Source organism: Triplophysa dalaica, chromosome 8 (assembly GCF_015846415.1).
Source record: "Triplophysa dalaica isolate WHDGS20190420 chromosome 8, ASM1584641v1, whole genome shotgun sequence".
Taxonomy (NCBI): domain Eukaryota; kingdom Metazoa; phylum Chordata; class Actinopteri; order Cypriniformes; family Nemacheilidae; genus Triplophysa; species Triplophysa dalaica.
Window position 1 is genome coordinate 19,495,538 of NC_079549.1, and position 26,068 is coordinate 19,521,605.

Below are 26,068 nucleotides of genomic sequence, written 5' to 3' on the forward strand. Positions count from 1 at the left end.
TGCACATTCAATCTGCTTGAGTTTTAAAGGTCTCTTCAACTGAGTTGTTACGAGAGTTGAAAGGTAAATTTTTACAGACATAAGAAGGATGAGGATTCTGCTGCTCTGTGAAACAGCTCTTGATGATTTCTGAAGGCATTACAAACCCTGAAACAGCTCAGGACTGGCTCGGTTTCTCACCCACTTTAGTGTTTCTGGAAAAACGCTTAGCCTCAAATGTACTGTAGCCCTGATCACATTACCTTTTTTGGACAGATATTATCCTTTTTTTAATAGCATACTTTCATTATTTCTGCATTATATGTTGCATATGGAACAGTCCAGAATATGAGACAACTGGACAACTTGCGTCAATCGACAAAGTTAATAATATATACTGTGCTTTATTCTGTAAGCCTAAATCTGGAATTCTTTTCATACACAATCATTTACCTTACGTCACTCCGCTCACTTTCTCACTATGGTATAAGTTGTCAGAAAAAATATACCCAAGCTATCACTGAGGCACTATACTTTTAAAGCGGGCGTAATACACAGGGTTTCTGCCAATCTCATATTAATCTTGAGTACCTACAGAGTAGTATTGCATACTTCGAAGAGTATTTAGTTTGATCACATTTATAAAAGATAGATACAGCTTAACAATTGATTCCGAAAACATATGGCGCGTGTGGGGGGGGAGGGGTAGGCTGAACCAAAGCATGTGCGCACCCATTGTCAACAAAACACGGACACCAGTTTCTGTCATGATTCTCAGGGTGGGTGAGGTGGGACAGAGGACCCAGGTGCAGACAGGGAGGTAAAGGGGTTTAACAAGACTTTTAATAAATAATAAATTACAAAACAAACACCCACGAGGGGTAACATAACAAAACATGGAACAAGCTCTGGCGCCAAATAAGTGCCAAAATAGTCTCTCTCCAAAATAAAACAAGAGATCCTGTCTGATTCCGCCTCAAGACCAAGTAATACCTGACATGGTTAGGCGGAATCATGACAAGTTTCACTCACCGCATATCTGGCATCTTTTAGCGCTGGAACGGCTCCATATATCAGTTTCAAACGATCTCCAAATCCAGCGTTATATCCACCGTTTTTATAACATTCATCACCCAAATGCAATGAAGACCGCAGCTTCTCCTGAGCTCCTGCGTTGTGGCCCTGCTGTGTGCTTTTCCGGGAGAATAGTCCAATACGGGACTAAGACAAGTTGTTACAAAACAGTTTCATATGTTTGAAAAAACCTTTCCGAAACCTGTACGATCCCTGGGGGAGTGTATCGAGCACAGAAATACTACATAATACGCCCGACTTGTTTCTTGACAAGTTTTTCGAGCGCCTTTCCCGGGGAGGGACTGCCGTCTTCGCGGGCACGGATCTCCGGTCCAGAGAGGTCTCCGCCCGGCCTCCACGACGACACCGGCCTCGAGTCTCTGAGACCCGGCCTCGCGGAGACAGAGCTCCCGGTAGCCGGAACGCTCCGAGGGCCGTAGCTCCGGGCGGCCCTCTCCCGACCTCACCCCGGGTCTAGTGCACCCAGGCCCGGCCTCGCCTCCTCCGTGGACTTAGGCTTAGGGCCAGGTACCTGGCGCACCGTCTGGTCCCCGGGTCCAGGGCACGGATCTCCGGTCCAGAGAGGTCTCCGCCCGGCCTCCACGACGACGCCGGCAATGCATATAATGAGATTCAACTTCATTAGCAAAAAGTGAGTCTATGAGCTTAACAAGTCTGCAGCATAAGATAAACTTTGACGAAAACACTAAATCCATCAAATACACTTTGTCTTCATCTATGACTATCTGCAGCTCCAGCAGAAGAAAAATAATTCCAAGATTTTGCCACACTGGGCAGTAATGGCCTCCTAGCAGTTTTGTGTTATTTTAGTTTCAGACAAAGTGAGAATGAGAGATGATTGTGTAGAAGAGAAGAACGCCATGTACAGACCTGTGACTTTGGCACTTCAGTCATCTCCTTGAGCAGTGTAAATCTAACACTACGTGCTACTATCCACAGAGATTGAGCTAAAGAAAAGAAGCATCTCTCCTCGTGGAGCGGGTCTCCATCAGAACTCTGATAATGAGGGGCTCTCCTCATAGGAATTCTCCAAATAGAGTGATTTGTAATTGATTTGGTGCATTAATTACCGGCCGGTTCCGCTTGTGTCATGCTTAATATTGCACACATTTGATGAGAAGTGGACCCGCGCTGGGATCGTTTGGTCGAATGGCAATTATTCAATTAGAGCTGCGGCTGCCATTGCGTGTAGCAGTAATGCCACCAGTTTGTGATGTCCAGTGTACGCTGGTGTGGAGAAGAACTATAATGGATTGGTTTAGAAAATAGCAGTACACATCAAATTATTTTATCAGAATGAAAATCTGACTCGTTCCTGTAATGTTTGTAAAACAGTAATGGGACGCCCCAGTGTAATACATCCATTAACCTGAAAAAGATGCAATGGTGTCAAAGGAGAGGAACAACAATGACTTGAATTAATATGCAATTTATTCTCATTCCTTTTATCTCTTTCTCTCAGTTTCTCTCCCTCTTCTGTTTAACATTTAACCTGTAGGTTAACTCCAAAAGACAAAGTCAAGTAGTCCTTGAGAGCCTATTCTGATGAAGAACACAATGAAAACAATGTGCTTTTCAAACAGCATGATTCTCAGTCGTTTCAATTCTGTAAAGGCTTGTTTATGATTATCTGGCCATTTAAAGCCTCTGTAACTGATACGTTTGTCATTCATGGGCTTATTTTCAGTCTCTGAAAGGTTTCGTCGGGCGTCTCACGAGAATCGACCCAACGCAGAAAGCGTCTGCCTGAAACTTCTAAACCAGCTCGTCACTTCTGATTGGTTTTGAATGACTTTCCCCCAGATATAAAAAAACAGCATCAGGTTAATTGCTTATGTTCAAAAATATAAATATGCATAAGATCTGCTGCGTAGAAATTAAAACGCTAAATGAAGTCATTGTTCATTAGTTTAATCACTTCGGGCAGCACTGAAATGAGAGACGTGTCCCTTTGAACACACAGCTTTGTCATATTCATCAAAATAATCACAAAATGATAAGAGCGAGTTTTTAATTATTTACGTGATCTCTAAATAAATTTATTGAAGTTACCACGAACGCGCTTTGGGGTTGTAAATAAAGGTCTCTTTGGAACAGTTCGGTTTTAGAGAATTAAGTGCCTTTTTCATTTAATAGAGAAAGCACAGCACATTTTTTACACAAACTCATTTTAGCTGTTTGTCATAGAGCTGTTTTATGAGTATAAATGTAATATCTGATTAGATGAAAATGAAAAGTAATACACTTTCCTTTGAGGCTTCTTTAGAGGCTGAATAGATATTATGTATTAAGACATGCCTCGGATGATATTTGAAAAACTTTATTTATATGTACTCAACAACCCCAGAGACTATAAAATGTTAACCTCATTTGGTAAATAAATGCAAATTCATAACCACATTTTGAAACCACAACCAAACACTTGAGATTTTACATAAATGAAACAACAACTTCTTTAGAAACGAAACTCCAACAAATCTGAGATTTCTCATATTCAATTCCTTATGGCATTAGAAAGGCATGAGATTCGGCGTAAAATAAGAGTACTGGACAGTAAAATGTGGCTGTGAATAACAGAACACCAATGAAAAATCAAATATAAAAAATTAAGATCTCAATTCTGCCAAATAGAAACAACTGTCAAGAAACAAGAACTGTCAAAACAGCAGTTCATGGCAAAGTTTAAAACTTGAATTTCAAAATTGTTGTTTTGTGGATTGATTTGTTGGCTTTTTATATTCTCTCAAAGGAAAGATGTTCCTAAGTATCCGGATGGCTGATGATCTGAAACCTCATTAGTCTGACCTCTCTGTGTGTTTTTCTAAGCCAATCTTTACTACTCCTGAAGTGTTTTTCAGATAGCTAGTCAAATCATACTGAACTATTGGCAGTCTTGCTTGTTAGCTCCACTGTGCACACTACTGGGCTGTTATCCTTATGCATTCACAGGAAAGCTCAGTTTAATGGATGGTGTAGTGATATTAGCTACAGTGGTAATGTTGATGGGTTTCATGTAATAAATTCAAAAAGGAAAGATAAGACGATTTTCTCTCTCTCTCTTTTTTCTTTAGCTCTTGAGCACTGACTACTAGGAGAAGGCCCAGAATTTACATTAGATTTCCCCGAAGAAATTCTGAACTGCCCACAAAGCTGTTCCTTTGAATTTGTGTAAAAATAACAAAACATGTGACTTGATGAAGAACTTCTGTCAACTGCAATCTTTATCCTGATTATTATTCATGTCAAAAACAAAGCAGAATTTCACGTCTTGTGAATATCTAGTCTAGTTTCTTCAAGGTGCCTGAAACCAAACTCTTAAGATATGATGCCAGTAAACACAGCCAAATCCACCCATCACTTCTCAAAAGCACTCACTGTGAACATGACTTTGTTTCCACACCGAAAATCATGTGCCCTTACTTGCACACAAGATGTGGGTAGTCAGTGGGATGTGTCACCTGAGGCTGAGACTGGCAGAACATGTACTTGAGAAATAAACTGGACCTCAAGAGCCACTTTGCTATGTGCACACCTACACCTTCACATACAATCGACCGCCTTTACAATCTTTAATTCAATGAGCGTGTTTTCATCTTCCAAAGGGTTAATGTGCTCTTCGTATTGATCAGAGCACCTGGATGGACACAACGTGTCCAAGTCTGTCAATTGATTTTTTGCTTGTGATGTGGATTCAGTAAATAAAGGCGGTTTGGTAAGAGAGAACTGATCTCCAACTAAAAAAAAATGGGGTTTGTTAAGTATCACAATCCATTATTAACGCTACATAAGCTTCTTATTTTTGTATTTTTGTCCAATAAGCGCACACACTTGTTTTCCCGTTTGTTTGTATATACCATACCAAAAATGTGTTATTGTTTTAAACTTTACTCTCTCATGTTAATTTAAGTTAATAAATAGCAGTGAACACAAATACCGATACAAATGTACCATCAACAAACTTTAAGTCTCTAAACATGTCTGCCAAAATCAGAAATGTAATAAATTAGGAATTTATGAATCTACTTATGTCCAGAATATTTTACACAACTTTCAAAAAGGACACATATTTAATTTATTACTTAAAAAATGGGCAAACGTTCCGTACAAACGTACGTTTTGAGCTTTGAGTTGCATCTCAGGGGAATGTTTCAGGACCCGTAGTGAGCGAAGTCAATCTCTCTCTTTAAACTTTGTGCTCACCGTTCCCCTGCAGGCAAATTTATGAGCTTTCCCGAGAAAAAGGCCTTCCGGCCAGGTAATAAATTCAAACCCGCATCCTCTCAGAGGTCTGAAGCATTATCATCAAATTTTCAAAAGGTTGCAATGCTGTCAGAACTCCGTCCGGCCACATTTTGATTTACAGGCGACTTCAGTCTCCCTGGAAATAAGCGGCTTTTCAAACGGGCATTACTCACGTAGTCGCTTCACGTTCTCCCTCGCACTTTTCGTATTATTTGAATTTGACGACTCGTGAACAAAAGAAGAAAGAGAACGAGCAATTTGCCTTTCAATGCAACTCGTGCCTAAAACTGTACAAAACGTCTATAATTACGCAGCGCGACTGTATTTATGAGGGAAAGATGAAGTCCTAACAGTGGTGCAGGGAGGAGCCGGCACGATTCAACAATGCTTTAATTTCACTGTAAAGGTCTGTAATTACACAACTGCTCCTTATTTCTCCATGTTTTTCTTTCTTTTTGGTTCTGTCTCTCCCTACGTCACTGTCCCTTCGTTGGATCTGTCCTCGACGGCTTACACCTCTTATCTTCGCTGCTGTCAGGGTGAAAGATATTAGCACTTTAAAACAGCATCATTAGCTGATGAGCAATTAAATTAGTCTGTCGCCTCTATTTAAGGGAAGAACTGAGGAAAGCGTCTTAATCTGCCCTCCCCTCCCAGCGAGGCAACCTTTGTTTTAAAACAGTACAATGAAAGGGGATGGATCTCATATTGAGCTCTTTTAGCGGGCGAGGTGGCACAAATACTTCAGCGGTGCTTCTGGGAGCTGAATATATCGTTGGCCCGCTCGTTCTCAATTATAACCCTGTTCATTAGCCCCGGTGCCGCGCCACTGCCTCCCACTTCACAAACCAAACTGAGGTTACTGAGCGTCCTCTGCACTCGAGTCAACATAACACAGACAACGGTATGAGAAACACAAACAACTTCTGATAATGAGACTTACTTGCAAGACAATCACTGTATTACATTTTCTCATCCTTTTTATGCTTTGTGTGAACACTTTTGCAGACTGCACCAATGTCTCTATTTGAACTTTAAAAATATCATTTTAGCCTCAGGTGTATTATAGGTTTTACAGCGTTATAACCAAAAACATATCCAGTTAGCCTATACAATGCTGGAACATCAGCTGTTTGTTGGTGGTCTTATTTTTCTGATGTTTGGTTGATTAAAATTTAGTATACGTTACTATATTTCATAAAATGGCACAAAACCTGTGGCCCCCCTGGATCCATCTTGGACCCGCAGGGGGTTAAAAAAACATTTTATTATTTAGTTATTTGAATATTATTTTAGTAAAAATGATAAAGACAAATGTGATTAAATTCATGCTATGGATATGTTCAATTTTGTGAATTAATTATTTACAAAAATGTATATTAAGTTCGTTCATGGGCAAGTTGTCATGTCTCCAAGACAGCTTAAAGACAGCTTCTAAAGACAGAATTTTATGTAAGCCTGTTTTTAATAAATAGTATTTAGTTATATTATTAACAAATTTATGGTGTATTTCGTATAAATTGTATATTGCGAGACTAACCCCCACCAAAAAAAATCTTATGTGGGGACCCCCCAAAAAACGTTGCTCAATTCCAGCACTGAATAAATCATTACTAGTGGTCAACCATATTTTCCTGTGGGTTTTGCAAATATGTCACCAATGAAAATTTAAATAAAAAGAGCTATGATAATGCAGTCTTTAATCAATTTAAACATATTAGTTTATATTATTTATATATTTGAGGTTTCTGTCTGACATCGTTGTTTTTATAGTGCTCTTTTTCAATTCATACAAAAAACCGTGAGTACATTTTTAACTACTTTAACCAAACAAAACTGAATTTTAGTTTAGAAGTTAGTGTCCCCATACCTTTGGCGATGTAGTGTAATGCCTTTCACGAACAGCAAATCTAGTTAGTGGTGACCACCGTTTCTCATGCTTGAAGAAAATGTATAGAAGCGAGGCTCAAAGCTTGTTGGACCACAGCGCCCTTTCAATGTGTTTAGCCCACACATGCTGAGATACAAGGACTTAGAGAAAGTGCCCAGGCAGAGCTTGTGCTTTTTGGTGAACTTGATTAATGGCTGCGGTAGTCCCTAGTTAAACCCGTAATTATAGCCCGACAATTGAATTTCAGGGGGGTTCTGCAGAGAGGGAAAGGGTAACAGAGAAGGAAATGTGCGGTGCGATTGTTGTTCTCTTATAAAGCTACAACAACACACAGGAGGCAAACATTGCACACGCTGAAGCCTTAAGCTAAAGACAGAATCAAGGAAATAAAGAAGAAGAGGGGAGAGTGAAAAATGAGAACCAAGAAATGAGGAGCGAACAAGAAATGGGAAGGATAAAGATTGAAATGATGGCAAAAGAAAAACATAATAACGTTTAAGAGAGAGAAATATATATTCATAAGAGTAAAGCTGAAAGCAGAAGATGAGTTATGAGCGTGTTGAGTGTCTCACGTACGAGCAGACGGGATTCAAGGGTTCTAGGGAGTTTTTGACGATGTCTTAATTTGTTTTAGAAGAGTTCATTTGGCCGGCACGGGTCAGTGACTGTGCCCGGTTCCTTGGAGGGCGATCTCACCTTGCCCCGTGGCCTTTCCTCAGTCATTATTTTCAGCTACACGAGAAATTGGCCGTGGGCTAATCAACATTCAGCTCTTCGGAGTGTGTTATTACACAGCCATTGATGGATGGTACAATTACACCCAATGTCACTTAGCTAAATGGCTATGTAATTCTAATGACTTCTTATTTAAACAGCCACTAGTTATTGTGTGAAAATGGAAGACGGCGCGGGAAACGGTAAACAGAGTGGACAACGCAAAGACATTTGTTTACAAAACTGATTGTGCTGACATGGCGTCGGACCAGAATAAATCACATTTTAATCTCTATAATGAGCATCTCTTAAAAAGCAGGTGAGTCCTTGATTTAAAAACAGACCTTTTCTTGCACACCCCTCGTGCGATTCATTTCCTCCGCCTCGGGACAAGGTCACAAGGACAAGCATCGACCAATCCTCATTATATTCAAGTGGCACAAAAGCCCACCCCTCGCGCTCAAGGACCCCTGCCATAATAGAAACAAAAGACTGGAAATAGCGGCGGCCTAGCTAGAACACCACAAAACAAGATGGATTCCCACCCGGCCCCGGCGTCTGCCGTCTCTCTGTCACACGCAGATACACACGCACCTGTCTGACTGTCAGCCTCTCTGCGGAGAGCTGGGGTGGCGTGGACGTGCCGCTCAGACGGTACTATCAAGCGTCAGAGCGTGTCCCAGCTGTTCAGCCCTTTTCTGCAGGTATTAGTCTTCATTTCCATGGTTTACACATTCTGTCCTTTCTCTAAAAGTCCGTCCTCAGGGCCTCCTTCCACAGCTAGCTGGTTCGTCTTGACTGCTATAAAAACAGTGATGTTAAAATGGCCAACAGAGGCCATTCGTTCTTGTTTTATAACCTCGAAAATATCTAAGCATCTCGGAACAGTGGTTTGAGTAAACGGTATGTATTTTAATAACGCTTTTGCAAATGTCTTTTTTTTCCATAAAAATCAAATCCTACTGTACATTATTTGGTAACTAGTTGCTTATTAGAATATCCATTATTAGCATTTTGGTTGTCATATAATAGCCTACCTAAACCTAACAACTATCTTATTTATTATTAATAAGGAAGAAATATGGAGTTAATTGACTCAAAAGTTGTAGTTAATGGTGTGTTAACGGCGAGAATTGGATCTTAAAATAAAGTGTGACCAAAATGTCTTTATAATCTCTCATCAAAATGTATGGAACACTTAGATTAAATAGTACAAACATGTATTTTGTGCACTGACAATGATAAGATTTAAGCGATAGTTCATCCAAAAATTATGATTCTATCATCATTTGCTCACCCTCTTGTCGTTTCAAACTTGTATAACATTCTTTATTATGTATAACACAAAGAAGATATTTTGAAGAATGTTGGAAACCAAACAAGGGCTTCTATTGTATGGACACAAAACCAATGCAAGTCAATGGGTATCGCCATTGTTCGGTTACCGACATTGAAGAGGGAAAGCCATTTGAAATGACCGAATTTTCATTTTTGGGTTAACCATCACCCTTAATGCCAAATTGCTATTTAGACATTGAGTAAATTTACATGGATGATCGAACACAAATCCCTTTTAATAACCTGAAAACATGTAAGGTCACATTAACATCTTAAACATGCCGTTTTCCAACTAAAGGTTGCGAAGAGTGTGTCATGAGTCTGCCTTCATGTCATGTCTATTCTCGGTCTTAGGGCAGATTCATGCCGGCGTCTCACCAGTAAGATATTGACAGAGTGTAGGCTTGGTTGTGAGGGTTATCGTGTTTTTTAATGATCATATTTCTTTATATAAATGTATGGAAATATAATATGCTTTCTGTATCAGTGTTTATCAAAGTTTTTCTGCCATTCCCGACTTGGAGGTAGGGATGCGGTCCGAGCCCCACCTGTCCCCAATCGCCAAAAACTTGCTAATTGAAGGTAATGCAAACTGTGCTGCCAAAAGCTTCATCATAAGTAGTGTGGCTTTGTTCGGGTACACCTACATCTCAGAATCAATCAATTCCCAATTTTCCTTTTTGCTCTATGAATGTTCCGCTTCACTCTAAAATACATCCTACTGCAGTAAAATGTGCTGGGTATGATGGTCCTGATTTTAAAGCCATGGGCTACAGTTTAGCATCCACCAAGCAAAAACAAGAAGGACATAACAAACCAAAGCAAAGTAAGATAGAGGAGGAGGGAGTGAGTGCTCTAACAGAAGGGTACCACCACTGTGCCAGGTTCTGACCTACTTACATTACAAACATGATTGATGGATAACCTTTCCCACACTAAACAGAAAATACTTTCATACTGAAAACTTCAAGCTGTGAATCTGTAGTATAGACACACACTGTGTTGAATTTCCCCGGAGAGCCCACTAAAAGCTGTCTCATATCATGAATGAATTCTTTTAAATGAGAAGTGTGTGGATGGGGGATATCTCCACTTAATTCCAGATGGCTTTGTTATCTGGGAGCAGACGTTAATAAAGTGTTTTCAGTCATTGTTAGGTAGTTGAGCCTGACACAGCCCGCGCTGAGATCCTGAAGTGTGTCGGCTTTTGTGAAAATTTCATTTAGTGCGTGATGGTCTTCTCTCAGATTCACCTTCTCACTACGGAGAACGTCAGACAGATTGGACGATGAGACGGCTGGTGTAAGTGCCACCCCAGACGGACTTTTGTGTCTTCCCGGCTGCGCTTCCCTTCGTGGTCTTTTATTCAATGACCACTGTTCTGTTGAGATAAGAACCCAAATCTTCTGTCTTTTATCTCGTTTCTCTCTCTTTCTCTCGGGCTTGTTTTATCTGTCTGCCACGCTCTTCTCTGGGATTGGTGAGCGTATATGAGAGACTTGGAGAGCTTGTCAGGTTGTGCGCTCTGCTGTGGTGGGTGTAAGACATCTCAGTTAACACAGAGGAAGTTTCCAGCGCGCAAAGGGGCTTGTCACCTTTACAACATGCCCCCGGGCTGCTGAAAGTCACCTTGCTTTTGGTACATGAGAAAGTAGTGGTGCTTGTAATAGTGGAGAACAGGGATAGTTGTCACACATTTTTGAGGGTAGGTTGGTTTCTAAGAGATAATTTAAAGTTTTGGCTACATTATTCATTGAATAGACATCATCTTTTGTAATGATGTTACTGCAGGGACTGTCATCACACTATATGTGGAAAGTTGTCACAATGGAGGCTTTCATTAAATGGCCTGATATTGGACAATGTTCAGGTCTCTGAGTCCCTTTTTTGTGTTAAGTAAAAGATTATGAATTAATTGTTTTTCCATCCTCAGATTTTCAATTATTACGGAAAACTGTGAGTTAATAAAAATAACTGTGATTTAAAACAATTAAATGAGTATAAAAAATAAGTAAACTTATAAAAAAATATTAATCCTTATGCAGTATTCGGGTCTATGAGTCCTGTTTTAGTGTGATCTTTTGTGACGATGTAACCGAATAGCTGGGACTTTTTTTATTGTTATTAACATACCATAGCTGCTGGTGTCATCTGTATATTTATATTCATATATATATATATAAATATATATATATGTATAATTTTATTATTTTAGGGACATAATATATTTGTTTATCTTTCTTTTTAAATTGCCTTTTTTTTGTAAAGAACGTTGGTCAACTGCTGTTGTGTTTTATTATGGTACAAAAATAAAGTTTCATTGAGTGTTGTCACATTTTTGGGGTAAGTTGTCACAGTGGAGACTTTTATTAAATGGCTTTATATTGGTTATCGGTACGAATTTAAACAGGTAAACAAAATAATTATAAAACAAGAAAGAAGTTAAAAGTATGATACCAAAAAATTTATCTTTGTGCGGTGTTCAGGTCTACGAGTCCCTTTTTTAATGTTAACTAAAAATGATTGAATTAATTGTTTTTCCAACCTCAGAGATTTAGAATTATTCAAGATGTTCAACTATATTACAGATTGTTCCTTTTTAATATAAAAAAATATATATATATATAACCAGAAAAAAAATTGGTTGAGTAACAAAACATGAATACTTGCTGTAAAAGGGTAAAATAAATTATGAATTAATAAAAAAATGATGTATAAATGTATTAAATGGCCAAGAAGTTTAACATGTAAGTACATGTCAGTAAACATGTACATTCACTCTGTACCTGTCCGAATGCATAAAACACAAACATTTGTTCAATTAGACTTTTACTGTACCTCAAGTCCCCACAGTTACTGACATGAATTCAACAACTGAACTTCAGTTGCAGGAGATCCCTCCCTGCATGAGGGAAGGAGGATGTTAGAGGTGAAAAAATAAAACAAACAAACAAGCCAGGAAAATAAAAAGATGTCAAGCTGCGCACGCATTTATGAAGATGGTTATTGATTGTGAATCTGGCAGTACTGACATGGGACGCGTTGCTTGTGATGTTTATGAAATAAAACCTGCTAACAGCTCAAGCAGCAGAGATACACAGACACAAAGGCACAGACTAAAATCCTGGAGGGACTCCTGGGAAACCAGGTCAAATGCTCAAACAAGAATAAACTGCCTTTCTGTTACAAACACTTAGACAAGAAATTATTAAATGGAATCAGGACTATACACCGCCATATTTGTAATATACAACCTTTAGATTTGGCAGAAGCAACAGTGTCACCAACAGATTGAAACAAAACATGCAAGCAGTATAATCCTATTATTTAGTATTATAAGTATTAATAGTCCTTATAAAAGTATTAATAATACAAGCATTTCCCAGCACCTTCCTTTTGACAGATCAAAAAGGACTACAGGGAAATTACACTTTTAATAAATGTTCTACTGTATTACAAAAACAAACTCTATTAATTTGCATATAATCACAACAATCATCCTTATTCATAACTGTTATGAGAACTGAGTTTCATCTATGTGGCAGATGATGTTGTATTTTGTTAGGGTGAGGGTGTTGCTAAGACATAGCCATCTGTTTGAGTACATGTTTGGACAGGTAGGTGTGGTCGAGACAAACTGTGGAAAGATGGATCTGATTGTAATGAAGATGTCCATCAGGGCTTGTAGCATCATTAGTGTGCTCCGTGAGAGACGGATGCCTCCTGACTACATATCATGCATCTTCCTTACAACATAAGCACAGCACGTGAACTTCATCCCGTCTCTCTAAACACTGACCCCGTCATTATTAAACACATGACCTGCAGTGTTTTAGCAGCGGATTCCTGCCCCCGAGGTCAAGCAAACCGACCCCTACTGCACGAATGCGTGAACTACAGCTAAGATTAAATGGACAGGTTTTTCAAACACTCAAAATGCAAAAATGTAACCTCATTTTTTTTACTGCAAAAAGGAAAAGTATAGATTCTTTGTACATGCTCGGCTCTTGGCTGACACAAGAAAAAATAACTGGCAGTCATCCACAAAACAGCTCTAAACCTGCTGACAAACAGTTACAGATCCCCCCACACACATCCAAACAACTTCTATAGAAAACAAAACACTAAAACACAGCGCTTAGGTTTCTTGCATTGTTACCCTTCCCTGTGTCTCACCGCATCTCTTCAAGTTCAAAAACTCTTCGTCTCCCGAGGTTCTGTCTCTCCGACAGAGCCGGATGACACTCGTCATCACGAGGAGTGAGACATCCCTGACGGCCACACTGCCATGTGCACCGTACCTCTGTGAATATGAACCTGTGCTGACATTCGCCGCAGGCAGGAGAAGTGAGGAGATGCTCGAACGGTCCACGCGCCGAGTGTCTCTCGTTTCTCCTTTTTTTCCAGCTTGTGTGGGAGTGTTTGTCTTTTCTCCGAGACTACATTAACCTGTGTGCATAAACATGAGGTAAAACAACCTTCTATTTTATACAGGTTCAGGAACAACCTGGTTTGGTACCTTGATTTTTGCATAAAGCGGTTATATAATCTGAAACTAAGCCACAACATTAACTGCTTAAACAAAAAACAAACACTGATGTGTTTTTATGTCTTAACAGGGGACACCATGTAAACATTTACCATACTGTGTTGGTAATTGTTTGGTGTTTAAGTGTTTGTCTATTTTTGTGAAAATCACATCAAATTTTATAAACAGTTTATGCAGAAATCCATGAAAATCCAAATTGTTCATTGCCTGCAACTCTGGCGTCTAAGACAAATCTGTCACTCAAAAGAAAGAAACCCAAAATTCACACACAGTGCATGAAATTCTCCATCACCCACAAGTTTTTTTTTCTCTCCTCCCCTTTTAGGCCCGTCTTCGTGTCATATTAAATTGATGGGAATGAACTTGAGAGTTTGCTAATTGCGAATGTCACTCCCATCCAGGCAGCGCTGACAGACGTGGACTCCCAAACAGTTCATCAGTCTTCATTAATATTGAAGGCCGCTGCGAAGGCGTCTCTCAGATCACAGCTGATGTAACGCGGCACGCGTGAAGCGATCAGCCCTGGAAAACTGCTGCCATTACAGGGACTTTCTTAAAACAGATTTATTACAGAATGACCAAAATGCACATTGGTGATCCAATGAATACGAATTTCTGTGAATGTGCTTCTAGGTGTGTGAGATGGCACCTTCTATGGGCAGGAAACAGATGATGCTGAATTTCTATTCAAGCTCATTTCAAGTGTTTAAAACTCTGGACGTAATTTGCCACAAAACATCCAAAAATGCTGATAAAATGACAATTTGGAATGGTCTCTTAAAGAGATAGTTCACCAAAAATGAACATTCTGTCATCATTTACTGACCCTCTTGTCATATCAAACCTGTATGACATTCTTCCTTCCACAGAACACAAGAGAAGATATTTTGAAGAATGTTGATAACCAGACGGCGGTGGCAACCATTGACTTCTATTGTATGGACACAAAACCATTGCAAGTTACTGACTGCCATAGCTGTTCGGTCAACACATTTTCAGAATATCTTCTCTTCATAAAGAAAGTCATACAGGTTTGAAAAGACAAGAGGGTGAGTAAATGATGACAGAATTTTAGGGTGAATTATCACTTTAGTATGTTCCGTGGCAGTATGTCTAATAGGTCATAAAACAAACTAACAAGAGATTTGCTTGAACAACAAAATGGGACATCAAAGTGTAAAGCACTATGTTTGTGAAAAGTGCCAGAAGTCATCGTGGGCGTAACACCTTGAAGGCCTCATGCAGAAGGTTAATAGACTGCTTAAAAGTACGGTAAGGACATTCCCCCACCCTACAATTGTTCTCTGTTTGAAAGCTGAGTATTGTCACTTGTAACAGACCTGCGAGTCTAGTCCTCACCACGCTTTTTAACTTCTATTAGACTTCTGACCTTTGATCCACTAGGTTATACATGGGTGATAGAAACAAACGCGGTTACCACAGCCTTACAATTTATCTATACATGCTGTCTACATAAGCGGTATTCAAAATACATCATAGGGTATGTAGATTGTGCAAATCAGTAAGAACACTGCCTTAGAATTAAACAGCCTATACGATTCACCAGGATTTGGACCTGCCACATGCACAAACTTTACACAACAATGATTTATTTCTTTTCAAAGACTATTCTCTTAAAGTTTATGAAGGTAAATTGCAGCTCATCTTCATAAAAACGAGCCGCATATTTTCAAGGTTAAACACAGAATCAAATATTCGCTTCCCACACAGCAACGGGTGCTTGAACAATACTCAACAGGAAAGCGATCCTAAACTGTTGTCTGCTCCAAGGTAAGTCTTATTTAAATCAATAAGGAGAGATTTTTATATAAAGTGGAGTGGAAGGTTTCTGATGGCTACCACCTTTTGCCCATCAAAACTCAGATTTGCACGTAAAAACTCTAGTGCAGAATTTATAACTTAGCATAGTGTAGAATAAACAAGTACACACGTTTAAACATTGGAATGTTCCATTGATATAGATCACCCTACTGGAAGTCAAATGTGAAAATTTTATATCAACAAGTACATTTATTTACAAGTAAACTTCTTAATAGCAAATCATATAATCTGTAGGTGTCACTTTAACAAAGATACAGCAGTGCTGTGATGCAAGGAGATCTAAATATTATTCCAGGAACATTGTCTGGGTTTGGTAGACCAAAACTGACTGTCTAAACAGAACAATATGAGTAAAAGGATTGTCCATCAATGAGCAAGAGACAGGGTGGTATTAAAAAGAGAAAGAACGGGTTTGGTCCCAATCAAGCGTGGGCTCCCTGGCAACACCGTATCTGGTCATATTTCCAATCAGACCTCAGACTCTAAGCACTCGGCAGTATCTAATCTTCAGCTTAATGACATGCTGCCTTGTGGAAATATTTACGCTTTCCTCTTGGAAATGATAACCGGTTATTAACTCTATATCGGCTCATTAAATCCTGAACTAAGCATATAATGCATTTTATGAGGATGGAAGGCCGAAAGATGGCCCAATCAAAGACTGCAGATAATTGTAAGAGGGGTCACCTCCCACCGTACCGACGTTTCTCACACGGACCGGACAACGTCGTAAAGAAATCTCTGGGATGCCTTCTCACCTTAGCTTCCTGAGAGAATCGTGTAAATTGTATAAGGGTGGAATTACAGTTATTTATCACATAGGGGTTTTATTCATCAGCCCAGAAGGCATGGGAAGATGAACTCTGTTTACCACTAAAGCGATTCTGTCTGTTTTGGAAGCAGCCATCAATCTCTGGCTATCTTTAAAAAGAAAGCATCAGTTTCAATCACCCGAGAGACAGCAAGTCAAGCGCTGAAAAGATTTCTCCTCTCCTTCTCCTCATCTCTTCAAGGTGAAGTTTTTCCCTGCTGACGTGCCGACCCTGGGGGAACGTGTTATTAATGTTTTAAAATAATACCGAAAATACGCGCTTGGCTCCGCCCCCTTCCCCTCTGCTGTTGTTCTCAATTAACATCTTCAATTAACCTGTGCAACCGGGTGCCCCTAGACACAAAAAGACCTTGATGGCCCACAAAGATGGCAGTCATTTTCAAAACCTTAAGCATTTCCCCTCAAGCACTATTTTGCTTTACGTCTGCGATCCCCCATGGTGTGAAGAAATAAACATGCGCTAGAATTGTTTTTAGATTGATGTCTCAGCACAGAGTGTGTTCTTCCCCCTAACCATCATCCTGTTGAGGACGAGCAGTAATATGACTCGGTTTATCTGCACCGTTACTTTGAGACCAGCAATCGTATTGGCCAATTACCTCTGCGGGAAGCCAATGGTTGCTTGAAGTTCTCTTGACCTGCAGGGAAGGCTTTGTGTGTTTTTTTATATGATAAGACTGTCACGGGTTACGGCGTACCCAAAATCCAATTATCGATGCAGAAACCCCAAGCAGAATTTTATCACCCCTTCGGGTCGTCACTGGGAGGGTCGGACAACTAGAAAAACCTTTCTTAAGACTTGTGATGAGGCGGGCCAATAGAAAACTCATTGGGCCTCATATAATATTTCTCAGTTAAGCCACAAATGAACATTTTTTCATCGTTTACTTATACACACAAGATTCCAAATCTATATGAGTTTCTTTCTACTGCAGAACACAAAAGATATTTTGAAGGACATTGGTAACCAAGCAATATTGACCCCTATTGACTTTGCATTGACACCAAAACCACAAATACATTTCTCAGAATATTATCATTCGTGCAAAACAGATATAAGAATGACATGGGTAAGAATATGCAGAATAACAGCATTTGGACTTTTGCTCAAACTATTCCGTTAAATCTCAGCCCTGTTGACCTAATCCCATTCAGCTAAATAATCAGATGAAACCTTAAGCCTATACAGTATGTTTTGTCTTGTATATCGAAATAAAAGATTTCTTCAATATCAGAAAGTGGAAAATATAAGAAAGACATAAGACCAAGATTACCATAAAGTTTCCAGTGCTTTAAGAAAGCAAGCTTGCACAATAAAATCTTCCTATGCAATGCAATGAACAGAAACAGTTCAATGAAGACAAGTGGTAGCTCCTAGCCCACAGTCACAAGTAGCCCACTTAGATCTGTATGCATCTCACCTAAAATCATAGCCCATGGGCTACATTTCCACTCAAATCAAATCAATTGCAACAGTTTGAAGTTAGGCAAGGGATGAGCGAAGAGAAGCTAGCCGGCGATGGGTTGAGAAGGATCAGACACACAATATGTTCACATGTGCTGTTCCACAAGAAAAGATCCCTGACCTTTCTTTGACCCCATATTATCCTCATAATGTCACCGGGCACACTGTCGAGGACGGGGCTATTGTGACGGAGGGAGTCGAGCAGTGAGGTCAGACACTGTTTCCTATCCCAGCTCATTTATCTTCTGTCTGACTCAGAGGTAGTGTGGTTTTTCTTTTAAGTTTATTTTTGGATCATAGTGAGTTGCACACCATACCCGATGGCATCTGCTGGTCCAGTTTGCCAAAAGGGATCTCTGGTCTTAAACTGAATCTAAACTCTGTAGTGTGAATGCATTGTAAACCTGATTAAACCATATTTAATGACTACAAAAACAATACTTATATTGTCAAAGTACATTTGTAAACCACAGCTTAAAAACAAGCCCTCAGTACATAATAAATGGCAAAGAAAATCTCCCACTTACCCTGAGGAAGGACAGGTCACGGCTGCGATCGATGCTGGTGATCTCCAGGTTGCCCATCACCACCTCGCAGTTCTCGTAATATTTGCGAAGGGTCCGATACTGCTGGTCCAAGTCTGACAGAGTGCTCAGTTTATTCTCTGTGCCGGTGCATACTGCAGAGAGAGGAAGAAAGAGAGAAATTACATTCTGATGGTATAAACAACAGATGCACGAAATGTATATCAGACCGGTTGATTCTTCAATCTATCCAGCAATGCAGTTCAATCAGCCCTGAAGCCCCAGAAGCCTCTAAGACAGACAAGGGGGCTACAGCCCAGACGGACAACTTGACAAGCAATTAAATAGAACCATTTCTGCTCATCAAACACCTTGAACCAATCAAAGACATCTGCCATCTGTTGCATCAGCTGGCATCGACTTTGAGCCAAGTGTGTACCCACCATCTCACGCCTCGCTGAACCACTGTCACAACATCTCAAGCACTTCCTCACCCGAACCGTCCACCCAAAACTGGCAATGCAGACACATTTACTTTAGATTTAGATATTAGTCATCATACATTTCATCTCCCTATGATCCTTTCATTGGATTACATTCATAACTCTTAAATGAGTAACAGAGTGCACCTTTGAGAAATCAGTTTGACTTCTGGGTTAATTGAGATATTAAGACAAAAACGAAAACTGACTCTTCACAATAAGCAATTAATGGAATAGTTGCGCAGTCATGTCATTGTTAAACCTGTATGACTTTCTTTGTTGTACAGAACACAAGAGAAAACAATTTGAAGAACGTCGGTAACCAAACAACATCGAACTCATAAAACTTTCACTGTATGGAGACGAAACCACTGAGACATTTATCAAAATATCGTCTTTGGTGTCCCAATAAAAGTCATATATAGGTTTTGAACGACTTGAGACAAACAAATGATGACAGAATTTTAATTTTGGGGTGAACTATGCCTTTTTTATCACACGTTGGAATGCTTGATTCTGATTGGCCCGTCGCGACATTTGCAGGTTCCTTATTCCCAGATAGCAACCTCTCAAAACTACGACACATGGTACCCCGGATGCAGCAAATAATTATGACAGGTTTTTCTTGACAACTTAAATATACATATGTCTTTTAATGACATATATGACATTATATTTACAAATGATTAAACCAAATTGCCTGTTCGTGACATTTGAACGTCGTTTCTTACCTTAAAACTGAAAGTAAACTGCTTTTCCTCACGGAAGGTCCGCAATCAGTAAAAATGAGCTTAAGAAATATTTAAAATACACATTTCATGTCCATTTTTTTTCATGTGCCAAGTAGCCGTGTAATAAGCGGGATAATGTACAAGCAGCCGGCTGTTATTGCGAAATAAGCCTCTTCAGTATGATACAGATCACTTCGCTTCAGGTCCTGATCACACTGCCGGGGCTTATTTCTGCGATAACAACCTGCTTGCCTGTACATTATCCCATACAAAGCAGTAGAAAAACATATTGTCCTATTAAAAAACACACAGGTTTTTATAGAGAGAAATTGAAACATGCTCAGGTCAGGTGATCGGAGCTGGATGTTTTCAATAACCGTTAACATGTATTAGAGCGAGGGAGGGATTGTGAAGGAAGCTTAGTCGTAATAAAGCATTATTGCGCCCTCGAGGGCACTGTTGTGAAATTATAGGTGAATTGTGCAATATAATCTTGTTAGAGGGGAGGTTCCTACACTCGTTTCTGACAGCTAAAAAGCCCACCGACATCAGAAGCATCAGATAAAATGTTCTGCAGGCTACTCTCTTCACAGGCTGTCTGGAGTGCAGCCACGAAATCCCATTTTACCACAAGCTTTCCATTTCAAAGAACAGTTAACAATAAATTCAGTCATCGCCCTTTCTTTTGTAGAACAGAAGTTTAGGCTGAATTAAACAATGGTGAGCAAACCATCTATAACGACCTCATTGTTTTTAGACAGAGATCTAGATATGCTGATTGACAGAAAGAGGAAAAAGGATGCTCCGTTTCTCTCTACGGTCTACACACGATCATCAAAAAATGTAATATTTTATTCCTTCTATATTATATTTGGGGTAAACATCATGTAACCTGTTATGAAATCTGGTCAACTGCTATGAAGTGCTACATTTACTCTACAATACTCTAATAAACCTAAAAATACACAGCACACACAACTATTGGGATAAATAATACATTTTTAAATTTTTACTGAATTGTATTCGAATCAATGTGTCCTGGTACTGAAAAAATATCGAAATAATTCACAATTCTCTCCCTTCATCTGCCATCTTCAAAGATTTTTGTCACCGAACTTGAACTACGGAATAGACCTCTCTGCAAAATGAGTTTGCATATGTGATTATTCCTTATAACTTGGCAACCAAAAAACATTTTAATTTCTAATGAACTGTGGATTTGGCTAAAGAGTTTCTAGATACTGCACAGACATGGACAAAATTAAGAGACTTACTTTTAAAAGTCTCTTTAGTTTTTCTGAATTTACTATTTATAGGTATGTGTTTAGGTACAATTATCATTTTTGTGTCGTTCTGTGAACTACTAACAATATTTCTTCCTTATTTAAAATAAAAAGATTGTTTCTATATTTATTTATTTGTAGAAAATGAAAACAGGAGAAACAGATCGATATGACATAAAAGATGCTCTGTATTATTTCAGAACTCAAGTACTGCGAAGAAAATAAGTTCATATTCACCTTTAAGAAATATTTGCAAATATTAAGAAAATTTCAGCATTCTTTTTTTGTGTGATGATGTCTCTTGTCATGCTGTCAGTGTTTCACAGTGCTGTTGGATGTTACTACTGAGGTTTGATTTTGTTGAAATTCAACAGACACTGGACTGGAATGGCCACAAAACATCTAGAAATGCTGATTACATAAAAATGTATATCATTTATAAAAAATGTATATTTCATTCATTATTTCTTGGCTGTTTGCTGTATAAAGTAAATGCATTTCTCTAGAATGAAACATTGTACATTCTGTAGTTTTAACTAATATAACTTGAACATATTTTTCTTACTATGGCATGCTGAAGTGCATCTTCCACACATTTCTAACGCTTTTAATCAAAGAAATAAAATGCTCTCTTTCCTTACTCACTCACAGATGCGCAAACAAAACTGTTTATCATCCCCCCATAGTTCTAACTCCTGCCGGCCTTGCATTTGTCAGCGAGGTGTGTATATATATCCGACACGACCGGAATACATAAAGCATTTTCTTATCACCGGGACAGTGAAAGATTCCTTTAGGACTATGAAGTGAGCCGATGGGAATCTAAACAGCAAAGCCATTTCCTTGAAACACAAGAAGACAAGAAAAATAGAGTTAATGGGAAGAAGAGAAGAAAATTTAATAGGTTTCCAGCACCTTTGACCAATGAATTCCCATGACTTCTAGTTCGTTTTGACTTCTTGATGAGGATTTTTCAATGTAGTTTTATAACAAAAGACAAAGGGCAGTGTCAACCCTAAACAACTAAAAACACAAAAATTTCAATAATATTTTCAAGTCTGGAACAAAACAAAAGTATCGCACACAAAAATGCGCTTTTACATCATTTGATTTTCACATCACAACCTCTATTCTCATCAGTTTCAGCTGCATTTATAAATACTCTCATCGGACGTAGCCATGAATGTTTTGCATTCCTGTATTGGTATATTCATTTCAACAGTAGAGGCAAAAAATGCTTTCATTAATGAAGCAGGTGTTTATTGAATATCGCCTCTCCAAGCCTCTCCAAGGCTTCTTGGACCCACGGCAAAGTCAGAAAAGGTCATGCCGATAACCAGCAACTCATTGAGCTAAATCAAGTTGCAAATGTCACTTTCTGAAGTAAACATCATCAATGCATCGGTTTCGAGAATGTGAGCCAATTGTAAATGAAAGATGATCGCCTGAGGGCTATAGCGATGGTTTGATCTAGACGACCAATGAAAACTTTCTGCATCGCTACAGTCAAGTTTGGCGGTGTTACTGGTGACAGCATCCTAGGGCTGTTAAGAGGGCATCTGGTGAAGGACTAAATGGTAATAATGACAGTCATGATTACATCTCTGCGTGACAGTGCTACGGTCCGGTAACCGTGTCCTCTACCGTCTCGGTCACAAGTGCACGGATCCGCCTGCTCCATATGGGACGGGCAGATATTGGTATTATAAACACTTTAGTGACTCAGCTGACTGAGCACTGCAGCTTTGTGCCTTTGTGACTTTAAACTTACGTGTTAGGTCAGGGCATGGTGACATTACCAATTTGTCCGACCAAGGGTTTTGCACCTATAAATAATCGGTGTACTTCTTTTTAAAGAGCCCGGAGAGTAAATGTATGAGGTTAATGTCTCATGAAATCATCAGGAAAACTGTATTGGATACAAGACAGGGGATCAGATAAAATGCAGTGAAACCTTTTGAAATGAATATAATGTCTCCACAAATTCACCTGTTTAGTTTGACCAACTTATTGCAACAGAAACATGTACTTTAAAATGAGACTCTTTGTATTCATTTAAGCACTCTTAACCTAAGATTTTTCCTGACCACCACCCTCCTGAACGTCCCGACACAGGACAGCATAATCCCACAACAGTCCGTTCTGGGTTTAAAAGGTGAAGACAAGGTTCTCATTGTGTTCTCTTTGGAATGGGCCACGCTGACTACACTCCACTTTTTGTTTATTTCATCTCACCATCTCATTGCTGTTAGAGAAGAATTTACAGAATCAGAAGAGAAACTTTAACTCAAAAATGCTTCAGCTTATCCTGACAGGAATTGGAAGGGAATAAGCTCTGGTTTATCTCTACTGAGCTGTGGCGGATTTGCAGCGAGACTAGAAAAATTGGAACGCTAACCATATCGTTTTGTTTTCTAGCCTTTCTCTCATATGCTAAATAGGTGGCTTCCAAATCCCTCTCTTTAAGACGATACACGGCGAAAGGTTATTTACATTTACAAGAAACTATTACACATGATCTCATTTAGTGGTCCTTTATTAAATAAATAGATTTTTTTTCATGTGCATAAATGTAGTGTTTTTATTAAAAATATATATATAAATACAGTGTCTGGAATACTCAAAACCTACCCACAATTGCATTCAGCTCAAATTTCTTGCATGTATTCACACCGTTACCTGATTTACATAATTTGTTGTGTAAACCAGGCACTAAAACAAATAGATTTTGGCATTAGATTGAACAAAATACGTGGAGTTTGACAAGTGAAATCTTTCCGCAAAACTCGGTGGGCGCAGACACTGTGTGGGCCGGCTCACTGTCTGATTTTATCTGCAAAACGTTACAGTTTTGTTAGACGCACATCGGCGTGTGCATGTACGTCAAACTCAGCCTAAGCAACAGAGACGTGACATTCTCTGAGCCCCTTTTAACGTGTTACCTGTGACAGGTTTCCGGAGTGAGAGAGAGAGATATGGGGGGATTATCCGATATGATGTGTTTAGCAGCGTAAACTCTCTCCATGGGGCCACAAACGCTTCACAGCAGGGAAAGCTGCCACACTCCTGCTTTAACCCTACCAGCAGGACATCTGCCAGACAGCTGCCTTCAATAATGTCGCTGTGTGGACAGTTAGAAACATTTAGGAAATTCTGAGTCCATGTATAGGCCTTCCATATTAAGTAAAGTTACAAAAATACCTCCCATTCAACTTAAAGGGATAACCCCAAAAAAATCTGTCATCATTTATTCACCTTCCTGTCGCTGATAACCAGTTTGACCTTTTTCTTCTGTGGAACTCAAAAGAAGATATTTTGGGTCTCAGTGGTTTTGTCCTTACAATCGAAATCAATTGGGTTCACATGTTGTTTGGTTACCAACGTTCTTTAATGAGTACATAACATAAGATCATAAAAATTACATTTCATGCAGAGTGTAATAATGCTGTGTTTGAAAGTAAGCAGTCTGCCAAATTGTAAATCCGAAGGATTGAATGAATAAAGTTATTGGCTTGGAAAAAAGGAAGTTGACTCTGAATTATTCAAACGAGTCGTCCATCTGACCAATCACATCAGAATCGCGGAACAAATCATTTGAGAGTCAGTCAAGAAGTAAAGTAAGAATAACTGGCTATTATTACGAAAAAATTACGCCCTTCTATGTACATAAACTTGTTGTTGGACACTCCTTAAACCAAAGTAAGACCTTCAAAATCCATAGTTATGTACTCTTTAAAAGATCTTCTTTTGTGTTCTGCACAAGAAAGAAAGTCATACAGGGTTGGAATGACAACCGGATGAGCCAATGTTGAAAGATTGTTCATTTTTGGATGACCTACGCCTTTAAAGAAGCAATCAATATGGTGGCCCTAATGAATTTGTGCTATTACAAATAGCGTTGTTATATTTGTAAAACATTCACCAAAATATGTGATTAGCAAAATGAAATACTTGCCTAAAACCCAATCTGACTGAAAAAACCAACGCAGTTCCACACACATGTTTTACCCCATTCAATACCCGTCAGTTTAACCCAACAATAAGCCTGTATTCTCATCTCATCAAGCCCTGAATTTCTATTTCTTGTGATGTTGATCGAGCCATAAATCCATGTCATCTGCTAACAGCAGGGATATTTATTATCACAGGCCTATCACATAGAGGCCATAACCGAAGGCATTTAATCTGCTGCTGTATAGTGACTCTCACTGTTTCAGAGCAGTAGGTCATTGGCAATTAGAGAGTGAAAGAAATGTGCTGACAGTTAGCGGAACTCTGTTTCTACACACAACACATTCAGTGGAGGCATCAGACAGGTGTAACTGTAACCTTCCCTAATGGTTTTAACAGCACATTTATGGCCGAAGCGCCCCCCCCCACCATCAATTACAGCCCCGCCTGAGCGAAATCCTGCAGTGTATCGTTCATCCAGAAGGCCGTCTTGTTCCTTCATGTGGCCCATGGAATGAATCTTCGTCTTATACACGGACAGTACTCATTAATTACAGTGGCCGGAGCCTCCGGCTCCTCCTACTTTCTGTTACTGTCATTAAAAAGGGAGGTAAGGATTTATCTGCATAATTTGTTAGAATAGAGAACGGTTTCTCAACATGGGGGGGTTACAGGAGAAGGACTATGGTTTGTGTGCGGAGGTTTATGTGGGATTGATATGGAGAAGCAGTGTATGAATGGCCTGTTGATGCTTTTTTGGAGCTTTCTGACCAACTCTGTGACTTAAAGTGACAGTAAACCCAAAATGGAAATTCTGTCAACATTTACTCACCCTCTTGTCATTTCAAACCTCAATGACCTTCTTTAACAAAAGAAGATATTTTGAAGAAAGTTGGTAACCGAACAGCCCTGGACCCCACTCACTTCTACTGTATGGACACAAAACCAATGCAAGTGAAAGGGGTCCAGATAACTTTTTTCCTTCAAAAGATCTTCTGTGGTAGAAAGAAACCCATACAAGTTTGAAGTGATTGAATTATTACAGAATTTTTATTTTTGGGTGAACTATCCCTTTAAATGATTGCAAATTTCCACAGATTTTCAAAAAGCATGCGAAAAATAAAAGAGACGCTATCGTTAGTAGACATCC

The 26,068-nt window shown here is 39.2% G+C and overlaps 1 protein-coding gene across 4 annotated transcripts in view; it reads right to left on the reverse strand.

Moving 5' to 3' along the window:
• The window catches only part of LOC130427232 (receptor tyrosine-protein kinase erbB-4-like), a 243,296-nt gene that overhangs the window by 111,116 nt on the left and 106,112 nt on the right, over nucleotides 1-26,068 (reverse strand). For all 4 annotated transcript variants that reach the window (XM_056754500.1, XM_056754498.1, XM_056754499.1 and 1 more), the window contains one exon: nucleotides 18,475-18,626. In XM_056754500.1, coding sequence (XP_056610478.1) covers nucleotides 18,475-18,626 — 152 coding nt within the window. The remainder of the gene's footprint in view (nucleotides 1-18,474; nucleotides 18,627-26,068) is intronic.